Source organism: Phoenix dactylifera, chromosome 5 (assembly GCF_051530095.1).
Source record: "Phoenix dactylifera cultivar Ajwa chromosome 5, Ajwa_hap1_PhDact_Kaust_v1.1, whole genome shotgun sequence".
Taxonomy (NCBI): Eukaryota; Viridiplantae; Streptophyta; class Magnoliopsida; order Arecales; family Arecaceae; genus Phoenix; species Phoenix dactylifera.
The window spans coordinates 3,049,475-3,066,730 of NC_143194.1; the positions used below are offsets into that span (position 1 = coordinate 3,049,475).

Sequence of the window (17,256 nt, forward strand, 5' to 3'; positions counted from 1 at the left end):
GAACAACCTATATTAAAACAACACTATAACTATTTTATTCCACCAATCATCCCCATCTTTATCATTCTGAAATATATTTAATTGAACCACACATTACAAGCCTCACCTAACTCCCCTAAATCTGCTATTATTAAAAACTATTTTTTATATATACCATATTATTTTGCACCAATTAAAACTTAGCACAAAATTACAATGCATTCTTCCTCGCATAATAGGCCGTAAAGCCATACTATTCAGCTCCTACACATCAGCTCTAGAGCCATCGCGAATAAAATGCTGTAACTGAGGTTAATGAAGATGCAGATTAGGTAACTTCTTATATGATATGCTATTTTGAAGTATTTTGTGGGTTGGAAAAAAGGGTTTAGGACACTCTAAAATTTATTATTTTTTAATTTTATTAGAAGTATCGTATGGAGCACCTCATTTTAGTAAAAAAAAAAAAAAAAAAGAAATTGTAGTTAGATTCTTTCCTTGCATCTAATCCTAAGTTATCCAGCCTAATGGACCTGGAATTAACTATTTGTACCACCGCCCTCGCCAAAAAAATAACGTAAAGCTAATGGAAAAATCTCCATGGGCAATTTAGTCATTCTACCGCTCCTCCTCCTGGCCTTCCAACCAATCCAACTGCGACGCGCAAGATTTTTCTCCTCAGAGACGACAAAACAAACCAACAGCGAAAAGAAAAAAAAAGAAGAGAGAGAAAAAAATGTCCTCCACCGTCTTTTCACTGGCTCTCTGACTTCTTTCCCCGTCCCCACGGCCCCCTTTCTTCCCTCCCTATTTCCGCGAACCTAGGGTTTCTTCGATAGATCTCCTTGATTCTAGATTCCCAACTCCCGATCCCATCAAGCTCCCTCCTTTCCCCCTAATATCCGATCGTCCCCCTAAAATTACCCCGATCTCGCTTCCCAGGTGCCGGAATAGGGTTTTTGATCTCGGATTCGAGGGGAGAAAGCCGAGACATTAGGGGTCGGCGTCCATGTCGGTGCCGGCGATCGCGCTCTACGCGAGCCCCCCGAGCGGCGTCTGCTCGACCTCCCACCACTCCTGCCAGATCGCCTCCTCCCACGGCCCCTCCGACTTCGACCTCAACCCCCGCCCGCCATCCTCCTCCTCATCCTCCTCAGCCCAGAAGCCGATCTCCGGCGGCCTTTCTTGCCTATTCTCCTCCCCGACCTCCCGCCATGCCGCCGCCACCTCTTCTTCCTCGAGCTTTACCGGCGCCGATGAGCTCGGCTCGCTCTGGCACGACAGATCCGAGGACCTCAGCAGCTCCTTTTGCTACTCTTCCTACCCCTCGTCGTCCCTCAAGTGCCGGGACCAGAGCCCGGTGTCGGTTTTCCAGGGTCCGGTGTCGTGCAACGGGAGCGGCTCCGCTAGAAGCCCGTCGTTGGTGAGAACCACGCGCGAGTGGAGCAGCGGCGACTGGAGGGTGGGGAAAGATAGAATTTTTAGCGGGTTTGTTAGAAACGCTTTGGGCTCTTGTCTTGATTTCAATTCCCCGAGTTTATCTCTACCGGGAGGTGGTGGGTTCAATGTGGAAGAGTTGGATTTTAATTTGGAAGAGAGTCTGCACGAGGAGGCGTCTGCTTGCGAGCCGTATGCCAGAGACTTGCTCGCCAGGGCTCAGTCAAGACATAAAATTTTCTATGAGGAATTTGTGGTGAAGGCTTTCTACAAAGCCGAAGAGGCTCACAGGGGGCAGGTGAATACAAATATGGAAACTTTGCCATTTGAATTGAAATGCGATCTTCTTAGTTTCTTTAGGCTAGTTTGTTTTTGATACATGCAATGAAGTTCTGGCATATATTCTGAATTATTGGTGACTCGGTTGTTATTTGAAGATGTCGATTATATTTTAAGTTCGTGAATTGAGCTGGGTTTCTTTTGGCTTGTCTTTTAGATGAGGGTGAGCGGAGATCCTTATCTGCAACATTGTGCGGAGACGGCTGTTTTGTTAGCGAAGATTGGTGCTAATGCTACAGTAGTCGCTGCAGGGCTTTTACATGATACATTTGATGATTCTTTTGTGGATTATGCATCTATTCTCCAAATATTCGGAGCTGGTGTAGCTGATCTGGTCCAAGGGGTAATTCTCTCTTTTTTTTTTCAATGCTTTAGTTCTTCCAGAGTATTGTGTAAAACTGAGTGATGAGTTTTTAATATGATACTTGCAAAAGTTAGTTGGTGCAGCTTTCACACACTCTCCTGCTGCACCATTGGTTACTAGGTCATTCTCTTGTCGCATCATCTTTCTGAAAGAGTAAAACAATCAAAGTATAGCACTTAATGTAGATCATATGTTCAAATGGGCAACTATTATATTGTCTTTGTTCGTCATTTTTCTTTCACCGCTGGACATTCAGTTATATTTATATAAGTTTAAACAAAACTCTGATATAACTAATAGAAGTTTAAACAAAACTCTGATCTTGTTATTTTTGAATATCACTTCATGTGATAGTTTGTCATTTACTAGACTGAACATTGGAAAACATTTGCTGTGTTTTTCAGATTAGAGGAGGAACTTGGTTTTGCTTGATTCTGTTACAGTTCTCTTATTTGGTGGAGTAATCTGGCATTTATGTGTTTCTATTCATTTTTGTGCTTTTCTGTTGTTAATATTTACACTTAACAAGTGTTTATTGTATTGAGCATCATCGACTGGCATCATGCTATGAGATGCCTGCATGGTTACACTGGTCTCTGTAGTTTGTTGACCATGACTTTTTTTGGGGGGGATTAATAATACAAGATAAATTTAACTCCAATTTAGCATAATATCTCATGGACCCAGCTTCTAATATTTATAAGCCACACAGACATGTCCAATAATTCACCACTAAAGAGGCATGTCCAGAATTTTATATCGTCCTTTTTCTTAAGGTAGAGAAAAGCTTGTATTCAATGGGCTGTGCATCTGGTGGTTTACCTTCTCTAATACCCTCAACCACCTGAACCCGATAAAGGCAGGATTTGGACCCAGGTCTCTGGTATGTAACCACTGAAAGACTTTACCAGCAGACAGAGCTGTTCCTGTTATTTGTTTCCTTCACAGGTGCTATCATTATCTGATTGTTGAATATAGAAGATTTTTCCTTATTAGGTATTAGCTCCTTCAATTGGATTTTCTATAGCTTTCTTTCAGTTAAACTACATGGATTTTCATTTTAAGGTTTTGCATAAGTGCATAATAAGACTGTGAGAGGCATGTTGTTTTTGTTTTCTGATTATAATAATGGCCATTGCATGTTATATGTTGTGTTTTGGAGGAAGACATCAGAAAAAACAAAATTACCTGAAGAGTTTTAACATTTTTTAAAAGTCTGTTTCCTTTTATCTTTTTGGTGTTTTATTCAATAGGCTGGTAATTTTGTATGTAGAGGCAACCGTAGCATCCATAACTCAGACATAAGCTCTGAAGACTAAAATTTGAAATGCTGTTTGGCGTTTTATGCAGGTCTCGAAATTGAGCCACTTAAGCCAGCTTGCTCGTGATAACAATACTGCAAGTAAAACTGTTGAGGCTGACCGGTTGCACACAATGTTTCTTGCAATGGCAGATGCCAGAGCAGTTCTTATAAAGCTAGCAGACAGACTGCATAACATGATGACATTGGAAGCATTACCTATGGTTAAACAACAGAGATTTGCGAAGGAGACCTTGGAGATTTTTGTTCCTTTGGCCAGTAGATTGGGAATCTCAAGTTGGAAGGAGCAGCTTGAGAATTTGTGCTTTAAGCATCTCCATCCAGAGCAACACAAAGAGCTATTCTCCAAATTTGTCAAGTCCTTCGATGAAGCAAAGATCTCATCTGCCATTGCAAAACTTGAAAAAGCTCTTGAGGATGAAGGTGTTTCTTATCATGCTTTATCTGGGAGGCACAAGGGCTTGTACAGTGTATACTCCAAGATGCTGAAGTACGTCCTTCCCCCTTTTTGTATAATCATATGTTAAACTGAATACATATGTCCAATCTGAACTAAAATTCATTGGCTCACATATACAATGCCAAATTTATCATAAGGCTAATTAGGTTGATGCACCAAAACTTCAGGAAGAAGCTGACCATGGATGAGATCCATGACATTCATGCGTTGCGTTTGATTGTTGATAATGAAGAAGATTGTTACACAGCTCTGACTGTTGTTCATCGATTATGGCCTGAAGTTCTTGGAAGGTTCAAAGACTACATCACTCATCCCAAATTTAATGGGTACGTTATCGACAAACTTAGGTAGTGTGACTAAATCTTTATGCGAATTAGTGCTGATTGTCGTCTGCAGGTACCGATCTTTGCACACGGTTGTTCTGGGTAAAGACATGCTCCCTTTGGAAGTTCAGATCCGAACAAAGGAGATGCATCTACAAGCAGAATATGGAATTGCTGCTCATTGGAGATACAAGGAAGGTGATTGTAAGCACTCTCCATTTGTGCTCCAAATGGTGGAATGGGCAAGATGGGTGGTTACTTGGCAATGCGAGACAATGAACAATGATCGGACTTCATCCGTAGGCGACTCCAGCCTCATTAGGCCTCCCTGCCCATTTCCTTTCCATTCTGATGACTGCCCTTATTCATATACAAGCCAGTGTGACTATGATGGACCCATTTTCATCATCATCCTGGAATATGAGAAGGTGAGTTGTATTTTTCGTATCCGATTGTGAAAACCTAATTACTATTATTCAGATACCTACATTCTGATGTTTGTGTGTGATTTCAGATGACTGTGCAGGAGTTTCCAGCAAACTCAACTGTAATGGATTTGTTGGAGAGAGTCGGGGGACGGAGCTTAAGATGGTCTCCTTCCAGTTTCCCTCTCAAGGAAGACTTGAGGCCGAGACTGAATCATGAGCCAGTGAGCAACCCTAATCAGAAGCTGGAGATGGGGGATGTTGTTGAGCTGACACCATCGATACCTGACAAGTCGTTGACAGAGTATAGGGAGGAAATCCAGCGCATGTATGAACGAGGATTATCTCAAGCTGGCGTGGTTTGAGAAGCTGACCGACACCCATGCTTAACATGAATTAGTCCATTGATTCATTGTATATATGAACTAATTGTAGGGACATCCACTCCCATTGCAATACGGAAGCTTGGAATGAAATGAGGTCCAAGCAGGTTGTTTAGATCTCAATATAGCAGTTAATGAAGCTTCCTAAATTTGTTCATCAGCTCCTTTCCCTTTCTCCCAATGGGTTTTCTCCTGCATCAGAAAGAAATAATAAAATGATCTATGATGGCAGTAACCCTGCGAAGGCGCCATCAGATTCACATGAAGCTGACCTGTCACCAACTCCACTATATTTCAGGCTGTTATTGCTTCTTCTTTGTTTTTCCTGCGCTAAAATAGGTATTTCATATGGTACGTGTACAAATACATTCAATAAAGTCAAAAAACAAAAGATCACGAAGTGCTCGGAGTAACTCCTCCTCCTTGGCCTACATGGTACTCTCGGAATGGTTGGCCATGTAGGTAGCCATTCAATCTGCAACCCCATTAGCCTCTCTAAATACATACATGGCTTGAAAGACCCCTCCATCTCTAACCATCACCCAGATATTTCGAAGGGGTCGTCCATGCCAATACCCATCGGGCCTTCCTGGATTCAACTGATCATTGTGGTCGAGTCATCCTCTAAGATGATTGAGCTGGCCTCTAGCACTCGCCACGCATGTCGAAAGCCCACTCAGGCAGTCCTCGGCTCTGCGTCGAGGACCGAGATGTCAAATAGCTAGCAGCCCCCTGCTGCCACCGCTTTGGAGTTCAAGTTCCTGATGACAAAATCTGCACCTTCTCTCATGCCTCCCTCCTAGATGGATCTATTAAAGTTGACCTTGAGGAAGCTCGGGGGTGGGAGCTCCCAGGTGAAGAACACCATATGGGCAGTTGCATAAGCAGAATGGGAACTCCAGATATCCTTAGCTGTCAAAGGTTTGTCTGAACCAATGTCATGACTGATCTCTGCAGCCTGCGCCCAGGCAGGCTCCACTACGAACCTCGGTGACATGCTGCGCTCTCCAAAAACTAGAGCGTTCCTTGCCAGTTAGATCTAGTATGATGTATAAGTCGCTCTAATAGCCTTTCGGCGCATTCGTGGACTACCTGCCCACCGAATGGCCTGTAAGAACCGATTCCTCTGACTCCAAGCATCCGGTGGAGTCCCTGTGATCCGCTAAGTCTCCCTCGCCTTTGCACATTGGAATCACACATGGTCCACTGTCTCATCAACACTACACATCCTGCACTTTGGGAAAATTCTCAAGCTACATCTACTGAGTACCAAACTCGTTGGAAAACGCTTCCAGGCCACCTTCCATAAAAATAAAGCAAGCCTCGGGTGAAGTCTGAATCGCCAGATCTAAGCACACTCTGGCCCCAGCTCGTGCTTTTGCCAGAGGACTCGGAAGAGATCCCCCACCCTGGCGTTGGTCCCGCATGAAGAGCTCCAAACCCGGATATCAGGTCCCGCGCACCCTAGAACCGGAAGAGACCGGACCTGCTCAGTAAGATGCTCCTTGAACAACTAACGCGGCCTGTCCTCGTCTTACTCCGCTCTTCCAGGGTCGAGAAGGTCGCTCGCCCTCAGATCCTCCGCTGCCTCGATGTTGACCGTAGTCGGCCAACACCTCAAGGGAAGGCAACCCCCCACAAGTCACTTGCCACATCGATACTCTGCCCACCAATCAGTCATTTGGTATTGGCCACAACAATTGGCAGATACATCCCAACATCCCGCCACATGAAGGAACACTTGTGCCCCCTCCGGGCCACCCCTTCAGGGCCGATTCGGCTATACTTGGCTGCCATAACCTAACTCCAAAATCTCTGTGGCTCCAGCATAAATCGTGTTGCATGTCAAGTGATGAGCGACTCACGCCTCTCCTGGAGAGAACACCTCCAGACCGCCCCCACTGAGAGGCAGACAAACACTGTCCCAAGCCACCTCCATGCAACCCCCACAAAAAGCTCCGAAGTAGTCGCTCGATCCTTATCAATATTATTTTCAGCACCACAATGTTGACCATGAGGTAGACGGGCATGGAGCCCAGAACTGATCTGACCAGTGTCAATCTGCCCATCATAGAAAGAGACTATCCCGCCAGCCCTCCAGCCTGCTCTGGATCCGCTGCACCAGACCAACACACTCAAGCACCCGCAGCCTTCTGCCTGTGATGGGTATGCCTAAGTAGCTCTAGGTCCCCTCCTGCTCTGACATCTCCAATAATCTCCTGATCTTCTGTCTAACCCTACACTCCGTGCTCGGACTGAAGGAGATGGTTGACTTTATAAAGTTCACTCCCTGATGCTACGTAGTAATCTGCTAACACACCCTTGAGAGCCTGTGCATCCGAAATCTTCGCCTTAGCCAAAAGAAGACAAACTCGAGTTGCCTCTTTAGATTAATCCTGCAATTTCCTTCTGCTGCTGCTGTGAATGGTCCAGGATCTTCGGATGTTTGCGTCCTGATATCTTTCTCAGAATCTACTGGTGGCGAGGACCGAGGATGGCGAGCTCCTCTGGATCTTTGACATGGGGTCTGTATCACTGCGAAGGGTCAGCGTAATTTCTTTGGATGCTGCATAGGACATTTCCCCAAAGGGTCTGCATCACTTCGTAAATCCAAGTATCAAACGAACAAACCACACCGCTCATTGTTGAGGCAGCGACCCGAACGTCTCTATGCGCGCGCGCGCATGTGCATGCATTTGTGGGTAAATTTAGCCGTCCAAGGGATGCCAGGAAGCTCCAGATTCAACAGGACAAGCCATTAACGTCAGGATGTTTTTGTTGAACATTGACATTAGGATGTTCTTCTAGCTCTACTACTTGTATTGAGAGGGTACTTGAACTTTTGCCAGGTGGTTGCTCCACGTTCGACATGCCTGGTTCAATTAGCATCTTGTTTTGCTGAGTCCAGAGCTACTTGGCTTGTGTAGGAGCGAGAAGTCTTTTAACATGATTTTTAGCTTAGTTTGCGAATTCAATGAGCTCAAACAGCTTAATTCATTCGCATTCTTGGCTATGACAAGCAATAGAGCTATCAGCTTTCATTTTGTTGTTGGTGCATGTTTTCTCGTTGCGGACTAATTCCAATGAAAAAATTCACAAGCAGCTTAATTCATTCGCATTCTTAGCTATGACAAGCAATAGAGCTATCAGCTTTCATTTTGGTGCATGTTTTCTCGCTGCAGACTAATTCTAATGAAACAATTCACAAGCAGCTATCCAACGTCGCTTTGGCCGAGTGGTTAAGGCGTGTGCCTGCTAGGTACATGGGGTTTCCCCGCGAGAGTTCGAATCTCTCAGGCGACGGTTAATTTTTTTTCAATTTCCTCCAAAGAAAAAAAAAAGCAATTCAATTTATCAATATGTACTATAACTGTAAAGCCCATCTATGACTTCTATAACAAATCCAAATAGAAAACAGTGCTCTATATGGATACAGTACATAATGTTTTCTAGCTATTTTTTTGAATACAAAAGAGATTCATTTAGTTTATGGAGATATTTCTAGCTATTCGATATGAATGAATTCTTTTATATATTTATAATAATAATACAAAAATAAATTGAAACTCATATATTAATGAGATTCTTGCGAGAAATATCCCCTTTATTTCATAATTACTAAAATAAGTTATGCTCTTTTTTATAAAAATAGGCTATTTTGAGCAATGCTAAATACTTATATTACAACACTTGGGAGTTGCGACTTAGCAATTCTACGTGTGCATTCAAGCGTATATCTTCTACATCTATTACTAATTTATAGGGCTGCTTAGATTGAGGAGTGCTTGAAGCCAACTTAACCCAATTTCACAATCTAGTCTTGAGTCTAGAGCTGAACTCAACCAATTAGCTAATCGAACCGGATTAAGTTGGGCTTACAAAAAAATATTTTAGATATAATGAGTTATTTGGGTTGGGTCGGGGCCAAGCAAGATCAAGTTCCAACCCAAAATATTCGAAGCTCTAGTTGAGAGTCTTGAGACTATAGTTCAAATCAATTATTTAACTATTTTTTATAGCTAAAACTATGACAATTAATAATTAAATATTAAATTTACAATTTTTTAAAAAAATCAAAAGAATGCGAGGTCATAAGCTTTAATTCAATTTTTTTTTAGAATTTTTTTTATGGATATCCTTCTAAATATCAAATTTTGCGTGAATACCCTTCCAAATTTGATATTTGCATGTATGCCCCTGTAAAATATTTGTTTTGCTATTCTATCTTTTTTTTATTCTTATATTTGCATATGTACCTATACCATTTAACGCCGTTAAAAATTTAATAATTTTAAATTAAAATAACTAAAATATTCTTAAGGATAGACGTGCAAATAAAAAATTTTATAAAGGTATCAAAGTAAATAGAAACTTCACACGTTTTTGGATAACAATTTGGGCAAATCTAATTTGGTCACACCATAGAGGTGCCGGGCGACCCATGACTTGAAAAGACTTGCAATTGACCTCCACTCAGAATGGATGACCCATGACCTACTAACTAAGGCCGTCTACAAGCCAAATTTCATATCACACTATTTTTAATCGAAACGACTGATTGGACGGAACTTGGTGTCTCCCTGCTCCCCTCTGAGGAGGACAAAAAAGATCCCAGACCTTCTTCCAAAATCCAATTCCATTGCTGAAAACTGGCACATGACCCATACTTAGTTGAGTGTTCCCTCACTTTCTCCCTTCAAAAGTTAAAAGGAAAAAAAAACCAAAAAACAGAAGGAAAAAAAAAAAAAAAAGCCAGCTACCGAGACACCAGAGGTATCAAAGATCGAGAGTAAATCCTGACGGGCCGAGGTTCCTTTGGATTCTGTGAATCCATGCTTGTTGCTATCCTTCCACACTTAGAACCCTACTCCCCTTTGGGCTTTTCCTCCTCATTGGCTGGCATTTCCCATCCCTTGAGAGAATAATAAGGCCATGGGAGCAAGCTAACAAGCTCCTAAGAGACCCATATCTCCTTCCTATCTGCCTTGAAAACCCGTCATAAATTCACTTAAAAACGACCAATAGTACCACCACCCCCACACAAAGAAAAGAAGAGACTCTCTTGCTTGTTATCGCAAAGCAAACTCATTTCTCTGAGCTTTTGCTGGATTTTAGGTGGCTTTGTGCAGCCTTTATCCTGATTTTGTTTCTCTTTTCTGTTTCCATTACCACCAACTCAGTGCTGTTAAAGCCACCTACTTAGCATCATTTCTGGTCCTTAGACAAGCCACCTACTTAGCATCATTTCTTCTTCTTCTTCTTCTGGCACAAGCTAGAACAGCTGTGTGGCGCCCGTGGGCGAAAGCCTGCGATTGGGATCCCGATACGCGGGGGGGGGGGGGGGGGGGGGGAGGAGAGAGGAGAAAAGAGTAAGGGTACTAACGTCATTTCAATTTTTTATTTTATTTTTAGTTAATATAAATATATCTTTTTTAACACCATTAGAACAACCATTATATTAAGGGTATTTGTACAATAACAGAATTTTACAAGGGTATACATACAAATACCAATTTTGAAAGAGTATTCACGCAAAATTCGATATTTAGAAGGATATTCATGGAAAAAATCCTTTTTTAAAAACTTAAGATAATAATCATTCTTAAAGCACAAGTTTCCAACCTAGGATTTAAAAAGTGTGAGTGCATACGTGCATGCAAAACTTTTGTTAAATGTTCTTTATCATACAATGTTGATATATTGACGCACATTAAACTACAATTATAGTCATGTGCTTCCTGAATATTAGAATTATGCCATTGAAGTTTTGTTGTGGTCATGTAACTATTATTGTAGGTCCGTTGGTTGTAGGATAGATCAAAGAGGAAGCTATCCCTCTTACCAAGTATCCCTCCAAGATTCCTTTTTTCTCGAGCTTAGATTTTTAGTTGGTTGTAGTAACCACCGTTCCCTGTAATACTTGCATAGTCCAAGCATGGTAAAAAGGCGAGGTAAAGTGAAAAGAAAGGGCATGCAGAAGGGTAATTGTAACTCTTATTTTTAGTATCAAATCAGGGATACATCTATTTCATCCCTCCTCCAATAATAATTTTAACACCTATGACAAGTATAGTACTATTCCCCAAAACTTACCTTGCAACCAAACAAGGACAGAGATTTGTGCTTCATATGAACTTACAAATTGAAAGTTCTAACCATTCCTTTAGGAAGAAAAAAAAGGGGTAATAATAACCAAGATTTCATAGAGTAGATGCTAAGGATAAGCCCAAAAAGGCTTCTTGACCCTGTACAAGTATCTAAGATTTTTCCATCGCATCATCAATTTAGGACTAAATACAAGCTCACACCATACGGGTCCATAAGGGTCCTCACATACTCCCAAGCCCAAGCATGCTCGCTAGGCAAAATATCCAAATCCAGTTGAAAATACCATGTTTAGTCCATGGCCAGTTCTTAACAGAACTCGTGCTGCAGTGTTTCTTAATCCACATACGCATGCCTAAGTCCGTCTAAAACCAGTTATTATGATCAAGATTTCAACCCAAAAGACTAGCTAGAAGATATTATTTAGCTTTTTTATCTTTATATATATATCCAAAATCTATCCAGTGCATAATCAATCTGAGACTAAACACATACTCACGCAGACCCCACACACTCCCCATATTTGAGCTCGAACATCCTTGCCAAGTTAAGAATCCAAATTCCATCACAAACACCAAAATCAGCCCGTTGTTAGTCCTAACAAGGTCCATGCTACAAATGTTTCCTTATAATACATGGGTCATGGGTCATGGGCCAAACTCGATCTGATACTATTTTTAACAACTCAGAATCTCCTCCAAAAAGGCTAGTTGAAAGGTGATATTTGGATTTTTTGGCCTTGCATAGACATCCAAAATCTCTCCAACGCATATTTATAGGACAAATCTCTGTCCTTGTTTGGTTGCAAGGTAAGTTTTGGGGAATAGTACTATACTTGTCATAGGTGTTAAAATTATTATTGGAGGAGGGATGAAATAGATGTATCCCTGATTTGATACTAAAAATAAGAGTTACAATTACCCTTCTGCATGCCCTTTCTTTTCACTTTACCTCGCCTTTTTACCATGCTTGGACTATGCAAGTATTACAGGGAACGGTGGTTACTACAACCAACTAAAAATCTAAGCTCGAGAAAAAAGGAATCTTGGAGGGATACTTGGTAAGAGGGATAGCTTCCTCTTTGATCTATCCTACAACCAACGGACCTACAATAATAGTTACATGACCACAACAAAACTTCAATGGCATAATTCTAATATTCAGGAAGCACATGACTATAATTGTAGTTTAATGTGCGTCAATATATCAACATTGTATGATAAAGAACATTTAACAAAAGTTTTGCATGCACGTATGCACTCACACTTTTTAAATCCTAGGTTGGAAACTTGTGCTTTAAGAATGATTATTATCTTAAGTTTTTAAAAAAGAATTTTTTTCATGAATATCCTTCTAAATATCGAATTTTGCGTGAATACTCTTTCAAAATTGGTATTTGTATGTATACCCTTGTAAAATTCTGTTATTGTACAAATACCCTTAATATAATGGTTGTTCTAATGATGTTAAAAAATATATATTTATATTAACTAAAAATAAAATAAAAATTTGAAATGACGTAAGTACCCTTACAAATTGAAAGTTCTAACCATTCCTTTAGGAAGAAAAAAAAGGGGTAATAATAACCAAGATTTCATAGAGTAGATGCTAAGGATAAGCCCAAAAAGGCTTCTTGACCCTGTACAAGTATCTAAGATTTTTCCATCGCATCATCAATTTAGGACTAAATACAAGCTCACACCATACGGGTCCATAAGGGTCCTCACATACTCCCAAGCCCAAGCATGCTCGCTAGGCAAAATATCCAAATCCAGTTGAAAATACCATGTTTAGTCCATGGCCAGTTCTTAACAGAACTCGTGCTGCAGTGTTTCTTAATCCACATACGCATGCCTAAGTCCGTCTAAAACCAGTTATTATGATCAAGATCTCAACCCAAAAGACTAGCTAGAAGATATTATTTAGCTTTTTTATCTTTATATATATATCCAAAATCTATCCAGTGCATAATCAATCTGAGACTAAACACATACTCACGCAGACCCCACACACTCCCCATATTTGAGCTCGAACATCCTTGCCAAGTTAAGAATCCAAATTCCATCACAAACACCAAAATCAGCCCGTTGTTAGTCCTAACAAGGTCCATGCTACAAATGTTTCCTTATAATACATGGGTCATGGGCCAAACTCGATCTGATACTATTTTTAACAACTCAGAATCTCCTCCAAAAAGGCTAGTTGAAAGGTGATATTTGGGTTTTTTGGCCTTGCATAGACATCCAAAATCTCTCCAACGCATATTTATAGGATGAAACATATGTCCTCACAGGTAAACACAGACACAACACACTCCCACTCTGCTTTTCTCATAGTGTAGACTGTTCCTCTAAGTTCATTTCCATAATACACCATAGACCTACAAAGGCAAATGAAGGTTGTTTCTTCAAATAGCTTACTTCCTCCTAGCTGGCATTACCGTGCAACCATGTAGTCTAGATTTTGCTTCTTGGTTTTTGTTTATCATTTTATCCACTTTGTCATATATACCTAGATATGTCTACAAAAAAATGTCTTCGAATAGCAATTGCATCTAGTATTGTATATTAGTTTCAAGATATGCTTAGGTGGTAAGGCTTTACATCTTTTGTCAAATCTATCATTTATCTTTATACTGAAATGTACAATGATGTAATCCAATTCTAAAGAAAAGAAGAGAGTTCGTGAAGTCAAGAGCTTAGTAGTTTACAAGATAAAGTATTTAAAAGAATTTTAGGACTTGCAAGTTGATTGCAAGTAGTTAATTTAGTTTCACTAAAAATAAACAACTTCATATTTAATACAAATATCGGCAATTAACTCTAATAATTCCTTGTTGCCCGAAATCCCAATCTTACTAATTTGCCTTGTTACATATTTTCCTTCTTCCTAGAGCCAACCAGCCAGGTGAATTTCTTTCTGTTCAATCATCAATATAGAATGGTTTGGAAACTAATCACCAATAAATAATTCACTTAGAAAATTATACAACACCCTCTGCATATTGAATGCAGGAGCGCGATTATATTGCAAATGTTGGCTCTATCTATTATTCTCAGATGTGCGCCTGATGCACATACTTTTCTTAAAGATACTAACATTAGTGTGAGATCTTAAAGCCACAAAATTTTGACATAATTCTTCTTTGAAATTCTCGCTCTAAACAATCCAAATAAGGTTTGCAGTTGGGAGCACAGAAAAACAACAGGCTATGTTCAAAATAATTTCCTGTACTCCCGAGAAAATCACGGACGCCCATTACAATTACCAACTAGCTTCTTAGCATCCTTCTGAAAGTTAGGACTTTCATGAAATCAACCCACCAAGTGTAATGTTTTATCCCTGCTGTTTCAAGGATGCCATTTGGTTATTAACTCTGAACTATATGGTATCTGAAAAGGGATATGTAGTATACTTGCCAATAATAAAGACTAAACTTATGAGATTAAGATTATACAAAACACAAAGACAAGTTCAAGAAGCAGAAGATTAATGTACAGGAGGAGTTGATCTCAAATATCAATCCAGGCAAGAGTAAGAATGACACAAGAGTACAGAAACAAAAGGATACAGCTGACAACCTTTTTGATGGTGCAGGTATGAAATTAGAACCATGGAAGTAAAATGAATTTTATAAATCATATGATATGAGGGAATGTGATGTACCTACAGAGTGTTGATTCAAATGCTACAAATTGCCAAGTCAATCAGAAACCAAAATTTTGTCATTTGTGTCTGGAGGCATGTTGCTTTAACTGGCACGCTTCGTCTTGTCCAATTGGTTGATTCTGAAAATAGCCTGTGTCAGCACCTCTCCACAAAATACAGATGATGAAGTCATCGCCCTGCCAACTCACTCTCTGCATCTGAAAATAGCCTGTGTCAGCACCACTCCACAAAATACAGATGATGAAGTCATCGCCCTGCCAACTCACTCTCTGCATCAAGAGCATCCTTCAACTACACAACCACTGAAATATCCAGGCTTTTTCTCAATGAGGAAGGGCTTTCCTCTGAAGATGATATATCCAATCCTAAATCTCTTCCCCATGCAATAAGCATAATGCGATTCACCTCATTAGGCAAGCCAGCCTTCAGAAGACAAGACACCAAGGAACTAACAGTTACACTGTCAGGGGCACAGCCAGTGGCCACCATTTTATGGAAAAGGCCAATGGCTTCCACCATTCTCCCCTTCATGCAGTGTCCTATGATCAAACTAGTATATGTAAACTTATCAGGAGAACACCTCTTCTCCTCCATTTCTAACAGAAGTAGATTTGCCTCATCTAAATTTCCCACCTTGCAAAGCCCATCAATTACAAAATTATAAATGAAGGCACGGGGTACAATATCCCTCCTCTCACTCAGTTCCTTCAGAAAATGTGAAGCCTCAGATATTCTATTCTTCTTGCACAGAGAACTTATGACAATGGAAAAGGTGTAGGCATTGGGCCGAATACCCCTCTGACCTATCTCATTCCAAAACCTCAATGCATCATCCAACTTCTCACTCCGACAGTACCCATCGATCAACGAAGTGAAGGTCACGACATCAGGAGGACAACCACAGACCATCATCCTCTCATACACCGAAACTGCGGATGGCATGTCACCGGCCTTACCAAACCCGTCGATGAGCACATTGTAGGTGACTCTACTAGGCCTTATTCCTAACCCAATCATATCACTGAAAACCTCAAAGGCTTCTTCCATCTTGCCCATCTTGCAATAACCTGAAATCACAGACGTGTACGTGACAACATTCGGCACACACAAGCCATCTGATTGAATTCTCCTCAAAATCTCATGCCCCCTGTCCACCTGCTTGGTCTGACACAAACCATCGACAAGAATGTTGTGTGTTACTGTATCTGGAGTCAATCCAAAATCTCTCATTTCTTTGAGAAACTCAAACGCACCATCAATGTCACCCGACCTACATAAACCCTTGATAACAATATTAAAGCTACAAGTATCTGGAGTGAAGAATTGCGAAGCCAATTGCTCTCTGAAGAAAAAAATGGCGTCTTGCGCTCGGTTTCTTCCCACCAAAAGGCTCATGAGCTTATTAAATGTATAACATCGAACCCGGCAATTGAATTCAGAAGCTCGTGCGAGTAATTTCAAGGCAGCATCCAGCTGACCGGCTTCAGCAAAAGAATTAGCGAAAAACTCAAGATACGGGCCATCAGGAGAATGCCCGTCGCTCGCCATCTGGTCGAACACCTCGAGTGCAGCTTCGTGGAGACCCGAGCGAAATAGAAGCCCAACAAGAAATCGATAGGCGGTGGCCGAGTGGGCGACGCCGAAGGCCGAGCGGGTGACTTGGAAGAGGCCGAGCGCAGACTCGGCGGTGGGGAGGCGGCGGACGGCAGCGAAGGCGACGGAGGGCGAGAGGGCAGGGAGGAACGGGGCGAGCCGGGAGCAGGCGGAGGAGGGATAGAGGAGGAAGGCGGTGGCGACGGCCTTGGCGATCCAGAGGTCGGGCGCATCGGAGGCCGCGGCGGCGGCGGCGGCCGTAGCTGTGGCGAGGTGGAGGCGAGAAAGGAGGAAGTGGTGGTGGAGCACGCTAGGGTAGGATGGACCGCGGAGAAGCATTTAAGGTGGTGGGGAAACTCGCGGAGGACGATAAGGGGAGGCATCGGAGAGGGGGCTTAGGATCCGGCCACCCTTCATGGCGTCGGCGAAGGAAGCGGCGGCATAACGGAGAATGGCGGCGGAGGAGGAAGGTCGTGGAGTGTGGTGACTCCGACTTCGTGGGAATGGTTTATAGTTAGGTCGGAGGAGGAGGGGGGTAGCGAGAGGGAAGACTTGAGGCCGGTGACTCTAACCTGCATACTGAGAGAAATGGGGGAGAAGGATATGATGCCCCTGGGGTCTAGTGGAGCCAAGCTTGATAGAGCTTGAATCTGATGGTTTGATGTTAATCTCAACTTTAGGATCGAGCTTGAATTATGTATTATTATTTTGGATTTAATTTATGCTTAATTTCAAATAAAACTGAATAAGAGTCTAATCAATCTACTTGATAATCCAACTTCAACCAAAATCATTTCAGGTTTGAATCAAGCTTAGTTAAAACTCAAACCATAGCTTATTTCAAGCTTTCTTTGAGCA

The 17,256-nt window shown here is 41.6% G+C and overlaps 2 protein-coding genes and 1 non-coding gene across 3 annotated transcripts; 2 read left to right on the top strand and 1 right to left on the bottom strand.

Annotated features, from left to right (window-relative positions):
- The first annotated feature begins 659 nt into the window (after window positions 1-659).
- On the top strand, window positions 660-5,191 carry LOC103704923 (putative GTP diphosphokinase RSH2, chloroplastic). The gene is made up of 6 exons (XM_008788438.5): window positions 660-1,714; window positions 1,913-2,098; window positions 3,470-3,930; window positions 4,068-4,226; window positions 4,297-4,651; window positions 4,738-5,191. The coding sequence occupies exons 1-6, from the start codon at window positions 989-991 to the stop codon at window positions 5,011-5,013; spliced, it is 2,163 nt and encodes a 720-aa protein (XP_008786660.3). The 5' UTR covers window positions 660-988; the 3' UTR covers window positions 5,014-5,191.
- Window positions 5,192-8,252: 3,061 nt separating this feature from the next.
- On the top strand, window positions 8,253-8,334 carry TRNAS-GCU (transfer RNA serine (anticodon GCU)). The gene has a single exon. It is a non-coding gene; the product is annotated as a tRNA-Ser (tRNA).
- Window positions 8,335-14,607: 6,273 nt separating this feature from the next.
- On the bottom strand, window positions 14,608-16,988 carry LOC103697477 (uncharacterized). Its single transcript, XM_088721371.2, has 2 exons — window positions 15,026-16,988; window positions 14,608-14,947 (listed from the first exon to the last, which is right to left on the bottom strand). The coding sequence occupies exon 1, from the start codon at window positions 16,735-16,737 to the stop codon at window positions 15,097-15,099; it is 1,641 nt and encodes a 546-aa protein (XP_088577497.1). The 5' UTR covers window positions 16,738-16,988; the 3' UTR covers window positions 14,608-14,947; window positions 15,026-15,096.
- Window positions 16,989-17,256: the final 268 nt, after the last annotated feature.